The sequence below is a fragment of the Apteryx mantelli genome, chromosome 1 (genome assembly GCF_036417845.1).
Source record: "Apteryx mantelli isolate bAptMan1 chromosome 1, bAptMan1.hap1, whole genome shotgun sequence".
Classification (NCBI taxonomy): domain Eukaryota; kingdom Metazoa; phylum Chordata; class Aves; order Apterygiformes; family Apterygidae; genus Apteryx; species Apteryx mantelli.
In genome coordinates, this window is record NC_089978.1 from 215716928 (window position 1) to 215738655 (window position 21728).

The following is a 21728-nucleotide window of genomic DNA, read 5'->3' on the forward strand; positions in this document are numbered from 1 at the left end:
CACATTTACATCCAGACAGTAATATTGCTACAACAGGACAGAGTGGAGACACCAGAATTTTTTAGTCCATTCTGATAACTCACAATAGGATAGTGGAATCCAGAAGTGAGATGGTTATTTTTGTTAACTCGTTTGAGTATCAGGTCAGATCAGTCATATATTTCAAAGTTTTGATGTACACTTATTTTTTGCTTATGGTTCCCCTCCCTTCAGTGGATCATCCCAGGAAGCAATCAGATTCAGGAGAATACTGTGAACAAAAGTATTGTTATTACTTATGTTAGCATGTAACGTATATGCCAGTTTGAAGTTTGTGTTTGACTGACTGATATACAGTTGTTTTGAAAGAGACTTGGAGCTTCAAGTACTTAAAAAGACATTATTCTACTACTGTTAATTATCCAATAGAAAGTAATACATGTTACACCCTAAAATACAATAGGGAACATCCATAACATCATCCGACCATGTAATTTAATATTACGCCACTGCTATTCCTGTTTTTTCATCGTGGTAACAGCTGAAGAGGTCTGGTAAAAACTCAGGTCTCGCTACACTCGGTGCTCTAGGTCGGCACGATTATTTCCCGAGGATTTTGCCCTCTAATTAAGAGAGAGACGAACGAAACTATCAAACCTCAGGAAAAAAAGATCATTAATAGGTAGGCAAAGATCGTTTTAAAACATCATTTTAGAGCAGCTTCAGTGTAAGTGCAACGCACCGTTTGACACAGATGCCGATTTTTCACTCAAGTGACAGCTCGTGCTTATAAGTGTGTATGTATTAATAGCCAAAAAAAGGGGGGAGGGGTGACGGCAGCAGCCAGAGCGTAACGGTGGAGAAAGCTCCCTCTTGTCCCGGAGGGAAACGACGGCGCCACGCTGCAGGGCGGCCCCGGCCAACGCCGCGTGCGGGACCCCTGACGTGACGGCGGCCGTGACGCACCACGCCGCCTCCGGCACTGCCAAAAGCGACGTCACGGCGGTGACGCCAAGGAAGCGCCGTAGCAAGCCGGGCCGGGCGGGCTCCCCCGGGCCCCGCTCCGCTTCGCTCCGCCCCGCGCAGCCCCCTCCCCTCCCCTCCCGCGGCCACTTCCGCCTCCGCAGCCCCCGGTAACGCGAGCGGGGCTGCCCACCGCCCGCCTGCAGGACCCCGCCGCGGGCTGCCCCCTGCGCTGCCTGACGCCGGCCGCCGGAAACCACCGCTCGCCGAGCGGGCCGGAGCGGCGGCGGCGGCGCGGGTAGGCGGCGGCGCGCTGCCTTTCGGGCCCGGGCGGCGGGGGGCGGGCGGCGCGGGCTGGCGGGGGGCGGCGCGGCGCGGCGGGTCAGGCAGCGCGGCGGGGCGCCCCGGCAGGCGGCGGGGCGGGCGGCGCGAGGCGAGAAGAGCGCGGGGTCCTCGCGCGCCAGGGGAGGGGGCGGCGGCGGCGGCGGGCGGAGGAGTCGGCGCTCCCCGGGAGGCCGCGCCGATGTTTGCCGCGGGCGGAGGTAGTGGCGGGGGCGGCCAGCGGCTCCGGGGGACGGGGCCGGGGCCCGCGGCGCGGCGGGAGGGAGGGAGGGAGGGCGCGGGGCGGGGGCCGTGAGGCGGCGCGGGGCGACGCTTCCTCGGCCCGGGGCTGAGGCGGCCCGGGGCGGGGGCAGGTTTCCGTAGGCTCCGCCGGGAGCGGGGAGGGCCGAGCCCGCGAAGGCGGCTCCGGGGCTGAGGCGCTGCCGGGCGCCGCTGGACGTGCCTGGGGCGTCCTAGGGGACGCGGGCTGCTGAGAGCCGCCTTGCCGTGCGTGCGTTTGGCGGCTTGTGCGGGGCCTCCGTTTCCCGGTGAGAGCGGTGCTGCTGCGGCTGCGACAGGAAAACGTTTTCTCCGAGACGCGTGGAATCGAAAGTAAAACTGCCCCGCTGGTTAGGCAGCCCCGCTGTCCTGCCAGTGTGCCGGGGGGCTTCTTTCCCTGCACTACAATTCCTTCTCGTATCGTGCGTCTCGTCTGTCAGAAACTTATGGCTAGGTTTGAGCTTATTTTCTGCTGACTGGCCGTGATAGTTTTATATTCCTTGTCGTTAGAGGAAACCTTAATTGCATTTCAGTTCTGGAAACTTTTAATGCGCTGAAGAAACTCAAAAGTGTAACAGGCAAATTTCATCGCCATTAGAAAGCACATCACCAGAAACTTGACAGGGGGATCTCTTGCATACATTCTTTATCTCCCTAACCTGTTCTGTAATAGAGTAGCTGCCTAAAGGAATACTTACATGATTAAATTAATTTCTAATAGCAGTGCAAAAATAATGGGGAAAAGTTTAGTAAAGCAGACATTTATTCTTTGTATCTAATGTTTGTGCAGTGCTATTTCTCCTCCCATGCTTGTGTCTGTAAGGATTGAGATTCTGATTCATGGAATTCCAGTCCCTCTGTGATAAACTGTTTTTATTGATGTGAGAGAACTAAGCAGCTCAGGACAAGGCGGCGGTGGTGTTTATGCTTTTCTTCTGAATAGTGGTTACGTTAATGATGCTGATCTTTAATACCTTGTACAAACCTTCGGATGCCTTGAGAATAAGCCCTTACGTCAATGTTTTCTATTAAATGTTGCCTAATCCCATCAGTTTTTCACAGAGTGAGATTGGCGTGAAAAGAAATAAATAGAAGTAAATAGAAATTCAAAAACAATAAATAATTCTTAATTCAGCTTGAGTTCAGGTAGGAAAAAATAGTGGAAAAATAACATAAATAGTTTTCACTAGGAAAAACAGCATCTGTAGGTGGTGGAACTAAGATGTTACAGATTCAGAACTTCTAAATGTCACTACAGGTATCGGTGGCAAAGGATCCAAAAGCACATCGAACTTGTGTTGTCTTTCTGTCATCTCTGGTCTAATTTTGAGCTGTGAAGCACCAGTTCTTCTGATCTGTTGGCTTCTGAAATTCTTTTGACCTTCTTTCCTTTTCACCAGTACACTCACATAAGCATTAGGTACTAAATAGAAGTTTCTTTCTTTTAATGATTCCTTACCATTCCCTTAATTTGGACCTGACTCTGTATCTTCAACCTGTCTTTTTTCATAGGTTTCCTGTGAAAATGAGACTTAATTAAGAGCCTGCTGCCTGTCCATTTCTTTTTTTTTTTTTTTTCCTCTGCATCTTGTAACTTTTGAATATTTTGACCGGTGTCAGCCAGATTATACAGCTAAAAGTTTCAATGGTATAACCTTTCTACAGATCTTGTGATAATCAATGGCTGAGAAGAAGAAAAAGACTTAATTTAACATTTTCACTGAGGGAAAGGAGCATACATTCAAAGAACAATTCTGTTCTGTGCTGTTAGTTGGCACTCGTGTACTGACCAGTGAATCAGTGTGTGTATAGCTTGGAGACAGCCACCACACTGGCTGCTTCCTGCAATCAGTAGTTGTAGATAGAAAGAGAGTTGGCAGAACAGTGGGAAGGTTTGGAGAGATAAGGAGCTATACGCAGTGGGCAGCGCAGAGTATTGCAATGCATATGTGTTCTGTGATATATGACAAATCCATTAGAAAGTATGTTTCTTTAGCACCAATGTTCATGGCGGGGAGGGGGAGATGATATTGCTTTGGGATCAAAATCACAATGTACTGGATTGTGCTCTGTTCCTTTTCTTTATCCCATCTTTTCTCTCTTGCTTTTATACAAGCAAGTATCAGACATCCCTTTAAAATAGAATTGTGAATTTCTCTAAGTGATAAGAGGATAAGTACTGCTTTTAGTAAGTGACCATGATGCTAAAAATTGCATATATACTCCCCCCCCCCAAATTATAATTAATTGAGTTACTTCATGAACAACAGGTGGGGAACAAAGATAAAAGCCAGAGTATTGGAATTATAACGTGTTTTTCCAGCATTTCTTCAATCAAACAATCATTTTTCCAGTGTTTTCCTTTTAAACTTAGCTACGAGTTTATCTTTCAGAATCTAACACGTTTTTTTAAATGAATATGTTGCTCTGTTTTTGTGTTTAATAGGCTTCTTGGTGAACATAAGTATTTAATTTAATAAAGCTATCTTAGAGAGTCCCGTGCAATGGTCTCATGGATGTAATCTTACTAACACGATATTAAAGCAATGTTTGAATGCTAAAACTTTCAAACCCTTTATTTAAAAAGAGTGAGAGAGGTAGTTTAGCTGCTTTGAACTGATAACAACTTCCAGTATGTGTTCATAGTGAGAAAAGATTAGTGACGAAAGATTAATGAACTTTTACTGCTGTATTTGAAACAAAATATTTAGGGGGTTTGCATCCTCTAGATAGATCTTTGAGGACCAGGCCCTATTTAACTTTTAGTTTTAGACAAGCAATAGGGAGCCAAATATGTTAGTCTTCGTGTAAGCTATGCTGACTTAAGTGGTTTCAGTTACATAAATCAGTGCAAGAAACATCTCTTAATTGGTAGGCTGTGGGATCTCTGTCCTTAGAGATATTGAAAACTTAACTGTACAAGGCTCTGAACAACCTGATCTAATTGGACTTCCTTTGAGCAGTGGGTTGAACTAGGTGATTTCCAGAGGTCCTTTCCAACCTAAATTATTCCATGATTCTATCCTTTCTTATTCAATATATATTAACTTTGTGGTTGCATTTGGCATGGGACCCAGAGTAGAGGGCTGGAAATTCCAAAGATGATAAAGCTTCTACGAGCCTTATGGAAAAAAATTGATTGAGTAGAAAGGTGCAGATTGGTGCCTTTGATAACTTTTGGTTATTGTAACCTTTCCATTATCGTTTCCATTTGCCCTGCTGGCAGGGAGGTTTGGGCATGCATTTTAGCACAGCACTGTGCTGGTACTTGTGCTATGGGGAAGAATGCTCGGGGAAATTTTGGGAAGGGTAAGGAAAGAGAGAGAAATAAAGAGATACTTTTCACTGTGAGGACAGTCAAGCATTGGAACTAGTTGTCCAAAGAAGTTGTGTAGTCTCCTTCCTTGGAGATTTTCAAGCCTGGACTGGTGAAAGTCCAGAGCAACCTCATCTGACCTCAGAGTTGATCCTGCCTTGAGCAGGAGATTGGACCTCTTGAGGTACCTTCTAACCTGGATTATCATATGATCCTAAACAGATGTATCCAAGGGTGGAATATTCTTAGGAGGTGTGTAAAAAGGTCTGTGAGATGCAGATGTGCAGAGTAACATGGAACATAAATCATGGGGAACAAAGTTTTATTAGGTTTTGATGATGAAACAGTTTTTTTTTTATCAGTCTGGGGTTTCTGTTTTTGTTTTTTGTTTTGTTTTTGAGATGGACTTCTATTTATGTTTCAGTATCTTGTATTCCTAGGGCTGTAGAAACTTCAAATACTTTACTTCGCAGTTCATATTGAAGACAACTTTACAGTATATTCAGATAATCATTTTAATAATTTAGATTTGGAAACTATGATTCTTGCACATTCCCTCTTACCTTGAGCTAAGCATTATAACTTGGAACACTGTAACAAGATAATTGATTTTTATCTGTCATTAGGTTTATTCCTTAGTTTCAGGTTACTTAGTACCTGGATTTTTTTCTGATGAGTCAAGTGTTTGTGAATTATTTTATTCAGTTAAGAACTAAGTGAATATGGGTGGGCTGTGAAAGTGAATTTATTAATATATTAACAGCAAGCTAAACACACTTACTTTCCTGTGATTCTGCAGACTTGCCTGGGTAACGCAATGCCAGCTGAGCGAAAAAAGCCAGCCAGTATGGAAGAAAAAGAATCTTCGTTAAATAATAAAGAAAAAGAGTTTAGTGAAAGGCGACCAGTGAGCGCTAGGGAAAAGCCAAAAGACGATGTCAAGGTTGGAATGAAGAGAGAGACTTTAAAGGTTCCTGAAGATAAAAAGAAAAAACTGGAAGAGGAAAAAAGGAAAAAAGAAGACAAGGAGCGGAAGAAAAAAGAGGAGGATAAAGTAAAGGCTGAAGAAGAGCAAAAGAAGAAAGAAGAAGAAGAAAAAAAGAAACTTGAAGAGGAAGAGAAAAAGAAGCAAGAAGAGGAAGTTAAACGTCAACAGGAGGAAGCAGCTGCTCAACTCAAGTAAGTCATCTTTTAATGATTTAATTATGTCAAATGCTGTAGTTCTGCTATGAGGACTGTGGGCTATATTTATAGATGAACAGTTTGAGTTATTTATGAGTTGTGCCTAGTATTATAAATTTTACATGATTAACTAAGTATGCTTTGTGACTGCTGCATAGTTTTGAGTTTGACCTGTTACCTTCTATTATTTGGGTGTCTGCTCTGGGTTTTATCGTTGGTGTTCTCCTCGTGATGACCATGTAATGTGCAAATATGACTGAATAAAGAAGCATAATTTATTTTGAGGTGGAGAAGCGTTAGTGTCCTTAAAATGGGAATGTAGGGTCCAAAAGGCCCAGAGATCATAACGGGAGCAAACCTGCTGTGAGTGATTGCTGTAATTTCTTTTAATCAGTCAGAGACAATTGATACCTGGATGGCAGGCAAAGAATGTAGTCCGAAAGTTCAGTATATGATCTTACCAAGGCAGTATTTCTTAGCGTGATATCAAAAGGAACTGCGGTGTTGAAGGTATCATCTTTAGAACAATAAAGCCAAGATTCTGGTCATTCTTGTGCATGAAATAACATCACTTTCTAAGAGTGAGGATAATGTTATAGCCAAAATCTAGGTGGGACAGGTATATTTTGCCTTTTTAAAAATTTCTGTGCAATTTCAGTGATCAGGGGGAGGGGATGATTTTTTTCTCATATTTATTAACTTCATAATACAGTAACCTGTTAAAAGGTATCTCAGTTTGGAGTAAAGGGAATTTTATGTTTTTTTATTTTGTAAGTTTATTGGAATTAAAATGTTCTGCATAGAAATACTTGAAATTGTTTTGTAGCAAGTGGGACTTGCCTTTTGCAGAAAGAATTCAGTCAGAGTAGTTTACTGAAACAGATGTTTTGGCTCATTAGGATTAACTTGTTAAATATAGGAGTATTAGAGTATTTTAGAGTACTGGAGGAAAATTTGTGTTTAGACCTACTGGGTTTAGAGCTACTAGGTTTCAAACTTTTTTTTTTTTTTTGCTGTTAACCTGAAAATCAGGTTCTGTAATGAAATTAGTAATATTTATTTATTTATTTTAGAGAAAAAGAGGAAGCACATCAGCTCCATCAGGAGGCTTGGGAACGCCATCAAGCAAGAAAAGAACTTCGTAGCAAAAACCAGAATGCACCAGACAATCGCCCTGAGGAAAACTTCTTTAGCAGACTGGACTCCAGTCTGAAGAAGAACACAGCTTTTGTTAAGAAGCTAAAAACGATCACAGAGCAACAGAGGGACTCCTTGTCCCATGATTTTAATAGCCTAAATTTAAGCAAATACATTGCAGAAGCAGTAGCTTCTATTGTGGAAGCTAAACTGAAAATATCGGATGTGAACTGTGCTGTGCACTTGTGTTCCCTCTTTCACCAGCGCTATGCTGATTTTGCTCCTTCATTACTTCAGGCTTGGAAAAAACATTTTGAAGCAAGGAAAGAGGAGAAGACTCCCAACATTACCAAGTTAAGAACTGATTTGCGTTTCATTGCAGAATTGACAATAGTTGGGATCTTCACTGACAAGGAAGGTCTGTCTTTAATCTATGAGCAGCTTAAAAATATTATTAACGCTGATCGAGAATCCCACACTCATGTTTCTGTGGTTATCAGCTTTTGTCGGCACTGTGGAGATGATATTGCTGGTTTGGTACCAAGGAAAGTAAAAACTGCTGCAGAGAAGTTTAACTTGAGCTTTCCTCCTAGTGAGATAATTAGCCCAGAGAAACAACAGCCCTTCCAGAATTTGTTGAAGGAATACTTTACGTCTTTGACCAAACACCTGAAAAGGGACCACAGGGAGCTACAAAATATTGAAAGACAAAACAGGTGACACTTAAATGTTGCTTTTAATTTATGGAGAAAAAAATAGTTTAATTATGAAATGCCTAGATTTGTTTCAGTATTTGTCACCAGACAAAAGTCCATGTCAGTGGTGTGTAGAAGAAAAGCATGTTCTGCAATATATCTTAAAAAAAAAAAAAAAAGCCAACCCCCTCCCCCCAAACCAAACCAAACTTCTAAATATGCTTTGAATATTCAAAAAAAAAAAAGGGGAGGGGAGAGAAAGTGTCTCCAAATACCTTTTAAAGGAGGTTGGGGGAAAAAAAAGACCTTGAGCTTTAATTCTCAGCTTGAAAGTAATGCTTCTTTCCCAGCTGGTATTGTCCTTTTCCAGTTGGCACAATCTGATTTCTCCTTTCCACCCACATACATCTTACGGAGCATATGCCACAATGGCTTTGGTTTGCTTGCTTATTTAGTGTACCAGTGTTGTCAGTGGTACTGAGTACGGAGGAAAAATTTAGTTAGACTAAAGGATACCCTTATACTTTAATGTAGGCGTACGTGATGCTTTAAAAATTAGGGGTATAGGCAATTTGATACAAATTACCTTAAATGTCTATATGAAGTATTAGTATTGAAGGATATGAGCATACACACCGTTACGATCTGAATGATTTAATTTCCACCCTGACCATATTGTTTAATAATCACTTGCTTTTCTTTGAAGTATCCTGAACTGTCATTCTTGGAGCCAGTCTAAAGCCAACTGCTGGTCTTAAAATTTGGTTACATCCTTTTGGAAGAATTTCAAACAGATAGAAGTGAACACATTACTGTGTAGACAGGCTTCATCCAAAACGCTGACCTGAAAACTCAGTCCAGGGCCAGACATATGCTAAGAACACACTAAAATCTGCTGTTCCCAAACCGAGGGTTTAAACACTTAGGTCCATCGTGATGACAGGTATTTTGCTGTGATCCTAATCTGGTTTCTGTTTATGTGTTGCATTTCACAGGATTGTAAATTGACTTTCAAACTAGCATTATTTCTCCAAGTACCTTATTCCTTTAAAGGGGATTGACTTGTCATTTTTAATTTAATGAATATAAACTGTTATACTTTCACAATTACAGTTGGTTCTGGACATAAATGTGATACAATTGCAAATCAGGACCATGATACAGTAGAAGATACTGGGTTAACTGAATTCGTTTCCATACAATTGACCCCTAGTGCACCATTTAGCATTTGATTGTGGATATCTGTTTAAATAGTATTTTTTCTGTTCTGAGATTCCCACTAATGATCTAGTTCACTGGTGTGTTTTTCTACCAGCCACTTATAAACGGTTATGAAAGTATTTGCTTTATAAAATATTCTCAAAAATTCATGTGCATATATTTATAGTTTTTAAAAATCTGGCTAGGATTTCAATGAGCGAATGTTGTAAAGTCTGTATGATAGGAAATTAAGTGAAAATAATCCCAAAGGATGTGAAGAGATCAAGAGAAGAAAAAACCTAAGTGTTTTAGGATAGGGAAGTGTACTCATCATTGACCTACTTTGAGCAGGAGATTGGACTAGAGACCTCCTTTTAGGTTCCCTTCCAGCCTAAACTATCCTATGAATTTAGGTGCGAAGCTCTCTTTTGAGGAAGAAATGTGAAGAAGAATTATTTTATATCAACTTTTAAATATTTAGTTTAGCTCCTTAAAAGTTGGAGAATAGGTTTTGTTTAAGAAACAAGACAACAAAAAACTTTCCTGCCTGATTTGATTTGATTTCAGCATGCCTGTAACAAAGAGAGATGGCAGGCAGTTGCACGCTGCAGATGTGCAAGGCACAAAGTCAGACACAGAAATTTGGCTAGTTAGGGGTCTGTGGATACCACAGAAACTTTCCTAAATTGCTGATTTCTGGAAAGCGATTCTAAAAAAATGGTAGTAAGCCTATTGATGAGACCTGTCTTCTGTATTCAAAACCTGATCTACTTCACTGATTGCAACAGCTTTTATTCCCACTACTATTCCAGAACCGATGAACTGAAAAGGGAGGGAGCTGCTCCCCCTTGTGCATCAACAGAATCGTTTGTTCAGGTTATGATGTTTCCTCAAATAAATACCATCTGTATCAGGAGAGTTGCCACCGCTGTGAAATGGCTCAAGCTGTATGGACTGGTTGAATTAATTGTTAATTAATTAATTTGCTAACTAGAGCTGAAGCACTATGTTACCTGCTGAAATGTTTGGTTAAAATTTAAAAGCATTATTACACACACAGGTTTCTGCAAGCGGTTCATTAGGAAAACTGTCTTGAGTTGCACCTTGACAGCAGAACCTGACAGTTGGCTGGTTGCACAGCTAAGGGCACAGCAAAACCTGTGCAGGCCGTATTATTGGAAAGAAACGACTTGATTCTGAAATTCCAGGGTGGGTTTTCAAAAGTGATTGTTAGATATGGAAGAAATTCATCTAAACTAACTATGTTTTTAAGATCTAGTGAACTTGCTTTGTGACACTTCATGAAACTTTAAAGAGACATAAAGATTAGGTACCTTAAACTGTACTGTTAATTGTATGCAGAAATGGATTGTGCTTTTTAAAGTTTGTTTGATATGTTTTATCTTGCTTGAATTTGTTAACACTTGTCTTTGACCAGGAAACTGAACTGTAGTTTTACTGTTACTACAGCATGGATTTCTTTAGTTGTGTGGTTTTTTTGTTTGTTTTTTGTTTTGTTTTTTTAATAATAGTGCAGAGCCATATTTATGAGACTACAGGTAAATATTTCAACTTAATAAAATATATACTTAATGGATAGCTGTCTCCATGGAAAGGTCATGTGTTAGCACTTAACGTGTGTTTCCTTAATCCCAACTAAACTACTGCATTTTGGAAATTGTCAGATATCTGCAAGCCAAGGTAATGAATATTATGTAGGTATGTTTTTGGAAGACAAGAAACAGCTTTTGCTAGTGCAGCTGCTTTTTCCCATCTAGCAAGACAGCTATACCGGGTTTTGGTTGCCAACAGGTATAAGGGGTTTTGTTGCTTGCCCTATGAATGTGTTACATACAAAGATGACTTTTGTTTTACTATTAAGATGAAACTAAACATATCTAGGACTGAACTTATATTGCTTAAATTTTTACAGATTTTTTTATATACCATAAAATGTTGGTTTTTTTGAAAGCATGTGATTGGTGCATAATTACTGCTTAATGAAAGACTGATAATGTGATGATACAACCAGTCCCAGGAATTACGACATTCACACCTTACTTCAAATTCTTTTCTGATGCTTTCATTTCAGTACCGCATTTAGGGTGCATTTGTCAGTAGTTAGAGCTAGTCAGCCCAATGTTACTGACATTATTCAAGCTACTATAAAACAAATTTGAGACTTGCTAGGCAAGCACTTTCTGTCAGCTTCCCTTTGAAAAGCCCACATTTCATCTGAGCCCAGTAATACTCTCTTTGGCCCTGTTGTAGTCAGCCCCCAAACAGCTCCAGAACAGCTCCAGAATGTCCCTTAGTGGTAAAGAACCGACTGTGCTGCCTCGTCCGTACAAGAACTGGTGATGCAGAGTGGAACACGCCAGGGATGGGGAAAATATATTTCTTGGAAGCCATAGTTGGGAACAAACTAGAACATCTCTAATGAGCAACCAGCTCATACGTAGCTGACGCGAAATCAAAGATGACTGAAATCTTTCATCAGTCTTCTGTGGCAAGCTTTGTACCAGCAGAGATTAATTTGTTCTGTACATTTGGTTCGCAGTACTGAAAGTTCTTGGGTTTTCTTGCTTAAAATGCAGAATGCTTTGTATTTCTGCCTTCTCTAGGAACTCTGCTCTGTATTGTAAGAGGTTTGGTATTTGTGTTCTTTCTGGTATTTAATTTTGGAAGTCATGTAACATCCTATCTACACCAGAAGGAAGACATAGTTTAAGTTATTAGTTAAAAACAACCCAAAAGTCTATTGGTATGGTAATTGGTCAATATTTATCAGAATAGCTTTAGTCCAAGAGTTTTCAGGAACTTGAGGAACAGTAAATTTTTACAACTCTTGAGTTAGAATTAAATTAGAAAATACAAGAGCAAGTATAGAGATAAAAAGCTATGTGTTATTTAAAATTTTATAATGCTAATATCATATTTGTGTTCCCAAAGATAATGGGTAATTTTAGATTATTTCCATTTTTTTAAGAGTTAAAATAGATCAGAGCAAGCAAATATAATAGGGAGTAAAAGGGAATCCTCTGCAAGTTGAGATAAAGATTTAGCTAAGATTTCTCTTTCTGAAATGAAAGATATGTCTGCAACCTGCAGACCTAGTAACCACTGTATAATTTCACTAATTGACATCAATCTAAAATGTGTTGTCTTTCAGAGCACATACAAGATTTAAATGGTCTTTGTTTTAGACTTTTCACGTATGTTCCTATAGAGAATATCTGGCCTTGTACAGACTCTGGGTGAAGTTTTACAAAACTTTGAATGTAGAACCCGAAGACTGACAAAACGTCGTACTTTGGTTTTTCATTTAGAATCTTGGATATCATTTGAAAGTCAGTAATATAAGCAAAGTATAATGACACTGGTTTCCTTAATTCAAAATAAGGAACTTTTAGTTTCAAAAAGTTACAGAAACCTTTGTGATCTGAAAATAGCTTCTTGGTAAGGAACGTTTAAAGTGTGGTTGTTGCACTCAGAACTTCAGGAGAACGTGTATATTATGCACCTCCTAACTAGAAAAAGATGGAGGTGTGTAAAAAAATAATTACTTGCATGTAATGCTTTTTTTAAGTATGTAATGCATAACACTTTTGAACTATACTATCTACTCTTTAAAAACAACTGACACTTTATTTTTAATCTGGTATAAAGAGTTTTGAGCAATCATTCATGAGTTGATGGGCCTTAGTTGTTGTTAAATTGGTAAGAAAATAGTTGTCCTGTCCTGCATATAATCCTGAAATGGCTTCAGTGTGTATAGTGCACTTCTAAGCAGTGTTTATACTATTTCAAACACAAGTTGCTTTTGAAAACAGATTTTGGTTTTAAAAAGTATTTGAAACATTATGGTTTAAAACTACTGTGGGTCAGTATCTTGAAATCAAAGTGCATGTGAAAAAACAACTATAACTTTTCTTAATTTCAACTGATAGCCCTGAAATAATTTGCTGGAAAAATGAATGGATTCATCTTAATGTGCAACTCTTCTGAGCCTCTTGGTGATGATTGTCCAATTATTCATTTCAGCAATATGAAAACATATTGTTACAGATGCAACGCAACTCTTACCCAGCTTTCATGCTAGCTGAATGTTTTCCTTTACTACAAAAGTCTTCTATTTATAGTGCAGGGAATAATTATTAAGAAATAAGGAGCTTTTTTTCTTTTCAGATAACCTATGTCTTTGGACATCAAAAGAGCTTCTGTACTGCACTTGATTATATTGAAGTTGGTTATTTGGTACAGTTGGAAAAAATAGCATTGCCCAAATTTTTGCTGTTACCATTGCAGTCTAAACTAGAACACGCGTAATTCCCTCAGAGAGGGACAGTTGGCTTTGCTCAGTGGAGAAATTGGGAGTAGCTGATTATAGCTCAAATACCTTTAATGAAAAAGGTTGTCTAACTGCAACTTTTAAAATTCGATCCTTGTAGGCGCATCCTTCACTCCAAAGGAGAGCTGAGCGAAGATCGGCACAAGCAATATGAGGAATTTGCAATGTCCTATCAGAAGCTGTTGGCAAATTCTCAGTCTCTGGCTGATCTTTTGGATGAAAATATGCCTGACCTTCCCCAAGACAAACCAACACCTGAGGGTAGGCCGTCTTCTAAAGCGAGTAAACGGGGCGCTGGACTTTCCTTGGGCATGGTGGGGAAGCGAACCCCAACCCTCTTGCTGACATGTTCTTCCTATTGATTTCTTCTGGTTAGGATTTTCCCCCCTTAAAGATATTAAAGAATAATAATTACACCTAATTTGTTAACTATATTGTATATACTGTGCAGTTATGGTAAGTTTAGTATTTCTTTAACTCTTTTCAGTTAATACAGGAATAAATGGAAAATAAACTTTTTCAACTTACATTCTATTAAATGATGGAAAGAATTATTTCTTTAATATTTAGAGAACTACTATATGCTAGAGTTTTATAATCTGATATTGTTCAAAAAATTAATTTGAAGTATGTTTTGGATCGTGACGTTGCCATGAGCAGAAACATATTGTTGTGTCAAATAAGCCACTAGGTGGCTCTCTGTGACAACCCCCGTCCTCTAGGAGAAGCGCAACATTTAATTTGCAAAGTGAATGAATTTCAAATTTTAGACTTACAGAGACGTTGAAGTCTTGTGTACCTTCTGTTCAAAGTGATATTGAGCTTAAAAAAGCTTTAGTTCTTGAATGCCCCAACTTTAAAATATTACACTTTTTAAACTCCTCTGTTCTTAAAGTATAATGGGATACAGTTCATCATGCTCAAAATGATTTACTTTTTATACTAATGTGGATGAGGTCTGTTATAGCTGTCTGTTCTGATACCACAGAACGTATTTGTTAACTTGTTTCAACTTTCTTTCTGATACTTTCTTTTTCTGTCAGCGTCAAATTTACAATTTTAAGATACCTTGTTGATACATATTATATTACGATCAGATTGTTAAAAACACATTGTTATATGTTATAATAATTAAGTGGGCACAAAGATAGTAATAAACAGGTTAACATGACTTTAAAGGTTGTTTTCTTTCTTTTTCCTTTTTTTGTCTTTACCAGTGTCTTCCTTTTTAAGGTGTAAAATTTGTGGAAATGACTTTCTAATGGTTTCACTGTTTTTTGCAGAGCATGGGCCTGGTATTGACATTTTCACACCAGGCAAGCCTGGAGAATATGACCTGGAGGGGGGTATCTGGGAAGACGAAGATGCTAGAAATTTTTATGAGAATCTCATTGACTTAAAGGCTTTTGTGCCAGCAATTTTGTTTAAAGATAATGAAAGATGTTCCCAGAGCAAGGATTCCAGCAAGGATGAGTCAAGAGGTAAAATGCTTAGGTGCATGGGTATTCTTTCTAAGTCTTTTTTAACATATTTATCTTGTCCAACAGATATGCAAATTTGATGGAAATAATGCATCTCTAATGAAATAATTTGTAGTGATCAGAACAGTACACCAAGTCAGGTGAATTTTTAGGGAAGAAAGTATGTGGGATAGGGTTTGTCTGGGTATGGTATTTAGGAAAAAACATAAGTGCAATTTAATGGTAATAGTAATTTAAATTTAAAATAATCAGTGATTAACAAATGTGAGTAAGTGTTAACTTTTTTGTGAGGAACCCAAAGATTTAGTCTTTGAAAGATGTTAGTGTTTGTTTTGTCTTTCCACTAAATTGTTAATGTTGGCCAACTGTCTCAGTATAAAATTATGGTAGATGAAAAGGCCTGGATAGTTCTTCCATTTTGATGCAACCTTGTGTTCACAACCAGGCACTGACAGGCTAGTTATAGTAGGATAAAAATGATAATTGCGATGACTGGCTTAAAGCTAAAAGTAGAAGTTGCACGTTTGGATAAAAGCGCTATTTTCGCATTTAGGTAATAAGCAAAGACATGGGCTACATAATTTTCTAATAAGGTCAATACTGATTAGGAGTATAACATGAACTTTCTAGCTTTCAACCTTCTTTCTGATTTCTAAATTCTGTTTTTTCCCTGTGAGGATTATTAGGCATTGGAGCAGGTTGCCCAGAGGGATTGTGGAATCTCTGTCCTTGGAGATTTTTCAGGACTGAAGTGGGAAGATCCCTGAGCAACCTGGTCTGAACTCAGTCCTGACCTACTTTGAGCAGAAAGTTGGACTAGAGACTTCCCAAGGTCCTTTCCAAGCTAAATGGTTCTGTGATTCTAAACACGTTGCCTGCCTTGTGAATCTGCTATTTCCATATAAAGTGCATGCTGCTTAGAAGTTCCATTACATTTTTGTTTGAAAAACTTAACTATTTTAATAACATTCTTCATCTTGAAAATTATTTTTTTATGAAGTGTATATGTAGCCTGCAAATGAGGCATAAAAGAATAGGGAATTTTTGTAGATTTTATTCTTTTGGAAAAAAGCTCTATGTTGGATTGGTGTTGTCCAAGAAAAATATTTACTTGGACAACAAGAAAATATTTTTTGTCCTTTCTGAATCTTCATTTAGAGGTTCATGAGTTTTCAAGGAAAAACATGATTATAAGATTCTTATTTGATGTTATGCATAACACATCATGTAATTTACAGTAGCTGATTGTTTTGAGGGGAATGAAAAGGAGATGCTGGCAACATAATTTCAGAATGTTTCCAAATTCATTGTTTTGTGAAGAAGAGTTAGAATGTAGGGTCTCATTTGACAAGATTTAGGGCAAACGTTCTAACTATAAAATCCTCCATGAAAGATTAAACTGTTTTTCCTCTGTATCTTCCTTCTGTTCTGTTTGGGTTTTTTTGTTTGTTTGTTTTTTTTGCATGATTTAGTTTTGATCTGTGTAAAACATTTTCTCTTTGCCTTGCTATGTCAATTTTGTTACCAGTTGGGCTATGAAGAATATGCAGCACCCATCTTGAATTAGAATTTATATCTTTGAATCACTGATTCTCTTTGAATAATGTTTGCCTGTGAATTCTTTCATTGGGATTTTGGAGGATACTATTTTTGGATTTGTCCTTCCCACTGTGCAAGATTGTTTTGCTTGCTCTTTCCATGTGATGACCTGATAATCCTATTCAAACACAGAGACCACTTAGATTGCTGTATTTCTAAACGTCTTGTCCTGTTTGAATGTAGGCCCACGATCTTATGAGATAAGTAGCAAGTATAGTTCAGAACAAACCAAAATGCTGAAAAATGTTGGTAATCCTTAAGAATCCTTCACAGGAAGCAATAAATGGTGTGTTTTTTCTGGCATATGGGAAAATGCCTCATGTCAAAGGATGTCAAAGCACTGAGACCTAACAAATGAGACGGTATAGTCTGAAGCAGTAGACCAGTCTTGTGAAAAGGAAATACGGTGAAGAAGATGCTACTAGAGAGACATAGCTTTAGCAACATGAATTGTCTTGTATTCCAGTCAAGACGGCGTAGATTTAGTAATTTGATGTTTCTACTTAACTTTAACTAGATTCAAAAGATGCCAAAGATAATAAGGAAGCACCTGGGAGTGAAGATTTGGAGTTGGAGCTGGAGAACTTGGATATTAATGATGATCCCATGGAGTTAGACTGTGGAGATGAGGCAGAAGATCTTACAAAAAAACTTCTCGATGAACAAGGTAAAAAGAGATGTTTTTAGGAATCCTTTATTGCTTTCTGACTGTTTATTGGACCAGTTGTTAGTCACTAGATAAATAGATACTTCAGGGAGACTTTTTAGAATTTTTTTTCAAAACTTCAGCAGTTAGAAACTGTTTAGAATGAGTTCTGCTTCTTGCTTCAAACTAACCTTGTGGTCAAAAATGCATTTCTAGCAAGACAGTCACATACTAGTGAAAAGTGTCGTACTGAGCTTTATGTGGTTAAAGTTACTAGATTCCTTTATATTGCTTTCTAAAACAGACAAATATAAAGGCAGCTCTCTGAAAAGTGACTACAAACAAGTATGTAGGTTTCAGTGCACAAATGATTTTCTCAACAAGTATGGTTAGTGTAGAAATAAAATATCTTTTTATTTGTAACTCATCTTAAAATCTGTGATTCAGCTGTGCTTTTCCTCCTTGTTCATCACTGTCAGTGACAGATTTTTCTTTTGATGATACAGTGTTGCATAGAGGAATCTGGTTAGGCCTTATGTATTCTGCTAATTATGCATGAAGTGCTACAAATTTTACACCTGTAAAATCTGTATCTATGTTAGGGGGAACAGCAGCAAAATGTTTCTTGAATTTCTCTTTTATGAGAGTTACGAGGTTTTTCTTTGCTGTGCTACTGAATTTTGGGGTGCTACTGAATTTTGGGAACCTACTGAAAAGCAGCATCAAGTGTTAGGAGCCAAATTGATGGAGAAGCAACTGAGGCATTTTCTTTGATCCCAGATATTGCAATATTCATTTGTATTTCCAAGGACCAATGCAGTTTCTGCTATTTGGTTTCTGAAGTAGGAAGCTCATCTCTGCCCAGAATGTAAAAACATCACATCTTGAGTCTGCTGGATGGAGATTCTGCAGTATAAAAATGGGAATTTTATCCGATCTCATCATTTTATATCTAATCATCCTGCTTGCGACTGCATTGGGCTTTAAAAGCTAAGAAGTCAAAGTCAAAAGTTCAATCCCTAGAGTTCACAGCAAAACAAAGACGTTCAGGGCTTGAAGAAGACTGTATCAGTGTTCAAAGCATAGGTTCATCTAGGCAAGCTGATGCATGGATCTTTTGGTTTGGACTTTGAATAGCTTGAACAACCTCTGAAAGTGCCAGTCTCTCTCTGCTGATGGTAGAGACAACTTAGAGCATCTGGGCTTTTAAATTACATGACTGCGTTGTGTGCCTGAAGCTAGATAAATAGAACTTAAGGTGAGGGCTCCACTGGTCTGTGAGGCCTCACAAATACAAAGAAATGAGCCTAGTCTGCTCCAAGAATATGACTTGTTTAGGAAGCAACTTTGCTGTTGTGACCCCTTCCAGGGATCATTGGCATGCCAGGAGCTGCAAGAGACCTGAAATTAGAAAGCATGCTAACTGTTTCAGCAGCTAGGAAAATCAAATTAAAATTCAACAATTCAGAGTTTGTTTGCCAACTAGTTTCAAAACCAAGAGGAAAATCATCAGGATAATACTCTGAAATATTTCCCTATGTTTTTCCTCTCTCTGCCTGGACAAGATGAGAAAAGTCATACCTTCTCCTTTTGAACAAGTTTTCACTTCCATTTTGTCCTCTTCTGTGCATAGTCAAATGATCAACTCATTAAGCTGATTAAGAAGTAAAGTTTTAATAAATAGCAGCACCTTCGCCATTTGTGAGTTATTTTGTCCTGTCAGATCTCAAGCAACCAAACAGTAAAGGACTTGGTTCCAGCTATCTGTAAGGGAGGTACACAGAGTTGATATCTTGAAATCAGAAGGAAAAGGAGCCTTTCATTCTGGACTGGTCATAGCCTGCTAGCTAGGTGAAAAATATTTGGGTAATAACCAAATTCCTTTTAATGTTTATTTCCTCCTTTTGTTTCTTGAAGGGATTCCTTATTTGATAGGATAAAAATTATTCCAAATATAAAGACAAAACTGAATATACGAGAGTAAGATCCTGAGAAATGTTTAAGTGAGGAAAGAAGCAACAGGAAATGAAGTCAGAAATAGAAGGCGCAGCCTCTGTGTAGTTCTAGCTCACTGGGAGGCAATGCCAGTCTGCGTACGTACAGTGGTACAAAAAGGACTGCTCGTGCTGTTCATTGTGACAAGTAGGATAGTGGGTGTTTTGTGACACTGCAAAATGTTGACCATCAGTACTGGAATTTTTTTAAAAGCAGCTATTGACTTATAATTAAACATACTCTCATCTGAAAGGTTGATCTTATATGTGTCAGAATGAGAACTTCTTGTCATTAAACAGCCAACCCTCAAAGAAAGCCTTTCACCTTCTGCCTTATGAAGGTAATGTCATTTGTTTGATGGTGTTGTTTTTTTCATAGTGGAGAACTATTGCTTCATGTCTGTCTTTACTCATCAGCTTGTTTTGTGAAGCAAGTAGAAACTGAGTTTCTTTCAGACTTCTATTCCTCTGTCAAATTTGTCTGAGACTGACAAGTAGCTTCGGAAGTCATTGACGGAAACGACAGTAAATACAATCACAGAAGCCATATTTCCTCAGAAAACTAGGCTAAAAATCAGCACTATGTAAGCCTTACTTTACTTGAAACAGAGAAACATAGTGAATTCTTTTGTGACATTCTGAATGCATTTAGCTGGTAGTACCAGGTGCACGTAATTAGCAAAGTTCTAAAGTGAGACATTGTTACAAGTTCTGTGATGTATTTCCAACTAAGGGATGGTTAATTAACCCCCCTCCCTCCCATCCTTACTCTTCATAACTAAAATTCACTTTGGTTTGAAATGAGGGGAATTAAGTGTCTTTCAGCTGCAAAATGCAGTGTTAACTTTTTTCATATATGCTGAAAATTTTTGTGCATCTGTATTTGAGGTAAGTTAATAATAGTATTTTGTGGAAAGCCAGTGAAGAACAAAACCCTTATGTTATGACATTCTAAAGAACATAAAACAATATTCCTAGATCAATATAGGCCTTTCAGTATAAAAAGAGAGAATGCATGAGGTGTTGCAGGGTTTAGATGCAAGACCTAAGATGAAGAAAAGTGGTTTTAGTTTTGCTAATCTGGGAGCATGGGTTTCACTGGCAGAGGGCATAAGCTAAATTATGGAGGGCAAGAAAAAAGAGAAGGGGAAAACAGGATAGATATGGTAGAGAGTACAGGCAGACAGTAGCTTCTGGATGACTTTTGTTACTTCTGCATCTCCTTGCAGAGTTGGAGACTCATTTCTTTTTTTTTTTTTCCGCTGTGTCCAAGAATGAGGGAGACAAAATACAACCTGGATCTCAGTTTTCCAAAGTGTGTGTTTTCTAAGCAAGTCTGTTCTGCTACAGCATCCTTCTTCATTGCAATGCTTGCTTCTCCGCTTTTTTCTAAAAGTGAGAGTCTATAGTCAGCATAATTTTAAAATATGACATGTAACAGGAAAGTTGATGCTGTTAGTTGAAGAGTATTATTTATCAGGAATTCAGCTAATTTATTTTGCTTCTGTATTATGTTTACTTTGAGTGAATCTTAATTTTCTTATTTTCAATATGCTCAGGCAAGAGAGAGGGAGCAGATAGCACCGGAGCTGAAAATAGTGACGGAAAACAAGCTGAAAGAAGTGAGTTTTGAGGTTGCGTTTAAAAAAAGAAGAGTAAACGGAATAAATGAAACTGTGTAAATGGAGACAAAGTAAAGTGAGGAATGGCCAGGGTAGAAGCCATTGAGGGTACTGGGATCAGGGGGAGTCTGGTGTTTATACATACAGAGGGTCAGTTTTTGTCAGGTAGCTGGCAACAGAGAGGATGCTCAGAAGATGAGTATTAACACTCAACTTGGCATACTATACCGTTACTTGGTATACTATTTACAGAGCTAGTAAAGCTCTTACCAGAAGAGGAGGGGAATGATAATAAAAAAACCCAAGACGTTTTTTTATTAGGAAATATTTTGTGGAATTAGATGACCTGGGAGACTGGGTTCTGGGCACTTTACTCGGTGAGGCCTTAATTCAACAAGGTGTTTAAATGTTATGCTTATGCTTAATGGTTCTGCAAAAGGGGGACTCAGACATCAATTTGCTTGCAGTATTGGTTAGTAACATCTGAATGTTTTTATATGATGGCTCCTGCAGGATCAAATTCATTACGGAAGCTCATTTCACAGAGGGATAGATACTAGCACTGCAAAACCATTTCTCGATTGCCACTGTCTGGGCTCCTGTCTGGATGATGCTCCACAAAATAGGCTGAAGCTTTCTGGCAGGGTGGAGTTTCTGGGGAGGGGGAGAGATCAGTGGCACAGGTGGGGAAGGGCCCTCTGTGGTGTTATAGATCTGTAAAAATAGAAAAGATGTTGATGGGAAAGGAGCCAGGACTTTCTGAAAAAGTGTGCATATAGGTACAAGGGAAGGCAAATAACTATTGTTACTGAAGTAGAAGATTATTTGGCACCAGTCACTGCAGGGGTAGGACTTAGTGTCTTCTCATGCTTTCTCAGTTCTGCTCCCTGAAAATTGCAGGATTGCATGAATTTCTGGTTAAATACAAAAAACCAAACAAACCAAAAACCACAAACAAGAACA

The 21728-nt window shown here is 38.7% G+C and overlaps 1 protein-coding gene across 6 annotated transcripts in view; it reads left to right on the forward strand.

The window, feature by feature from the left end:
* The first annotated feature begins 1130 nt into the window (after window positions 1–1130).
* The window catches only part of UPF2 (UPF2 regulator of nonsense mediated mRNA decay), a 70933-nt gene continuing 50335 nt past the window's right edge, over window positions 1131–21728 (forward strand). For 3 of the 6 annotated variants that reach the window (XM_067317261.1, XM_067317240.1, XM_067317255.1), the window contains exons 1-7: window positions 1403–1484; window positions 5658–6037; window positions 7114–7893; window positions 13524–13684; window positions 14707–14904; window positions 17021–17170; window positions 20703–20765. In XM_067317261.1, coding sequence (XP_067173362.1) covers window positions 5676–6037; window positions 7114–7893; window positions 13524–13684; window positions 14707–14904; window positions 17021–17170; window positions 20703–20765 — 1714 coding nt within the window. In that variant the 5' untranslated portion in view covers window positions 1403–1484; window positions 5658–5675. Of the gene's footprint in view, window positions 1241–1402; window positions 1485–5657; window positions 6038–7113; window positions 7894–13523; window positions 13685–14706; window positions 14905–17020; window positions 17171–20702; window positions 20766–21728 lie in introns of those variants that run through there. The other 3 variants (XM_067317267.1, XM_067317274.1, XM_067317247.1) reach the window with 2 other exon arrangements.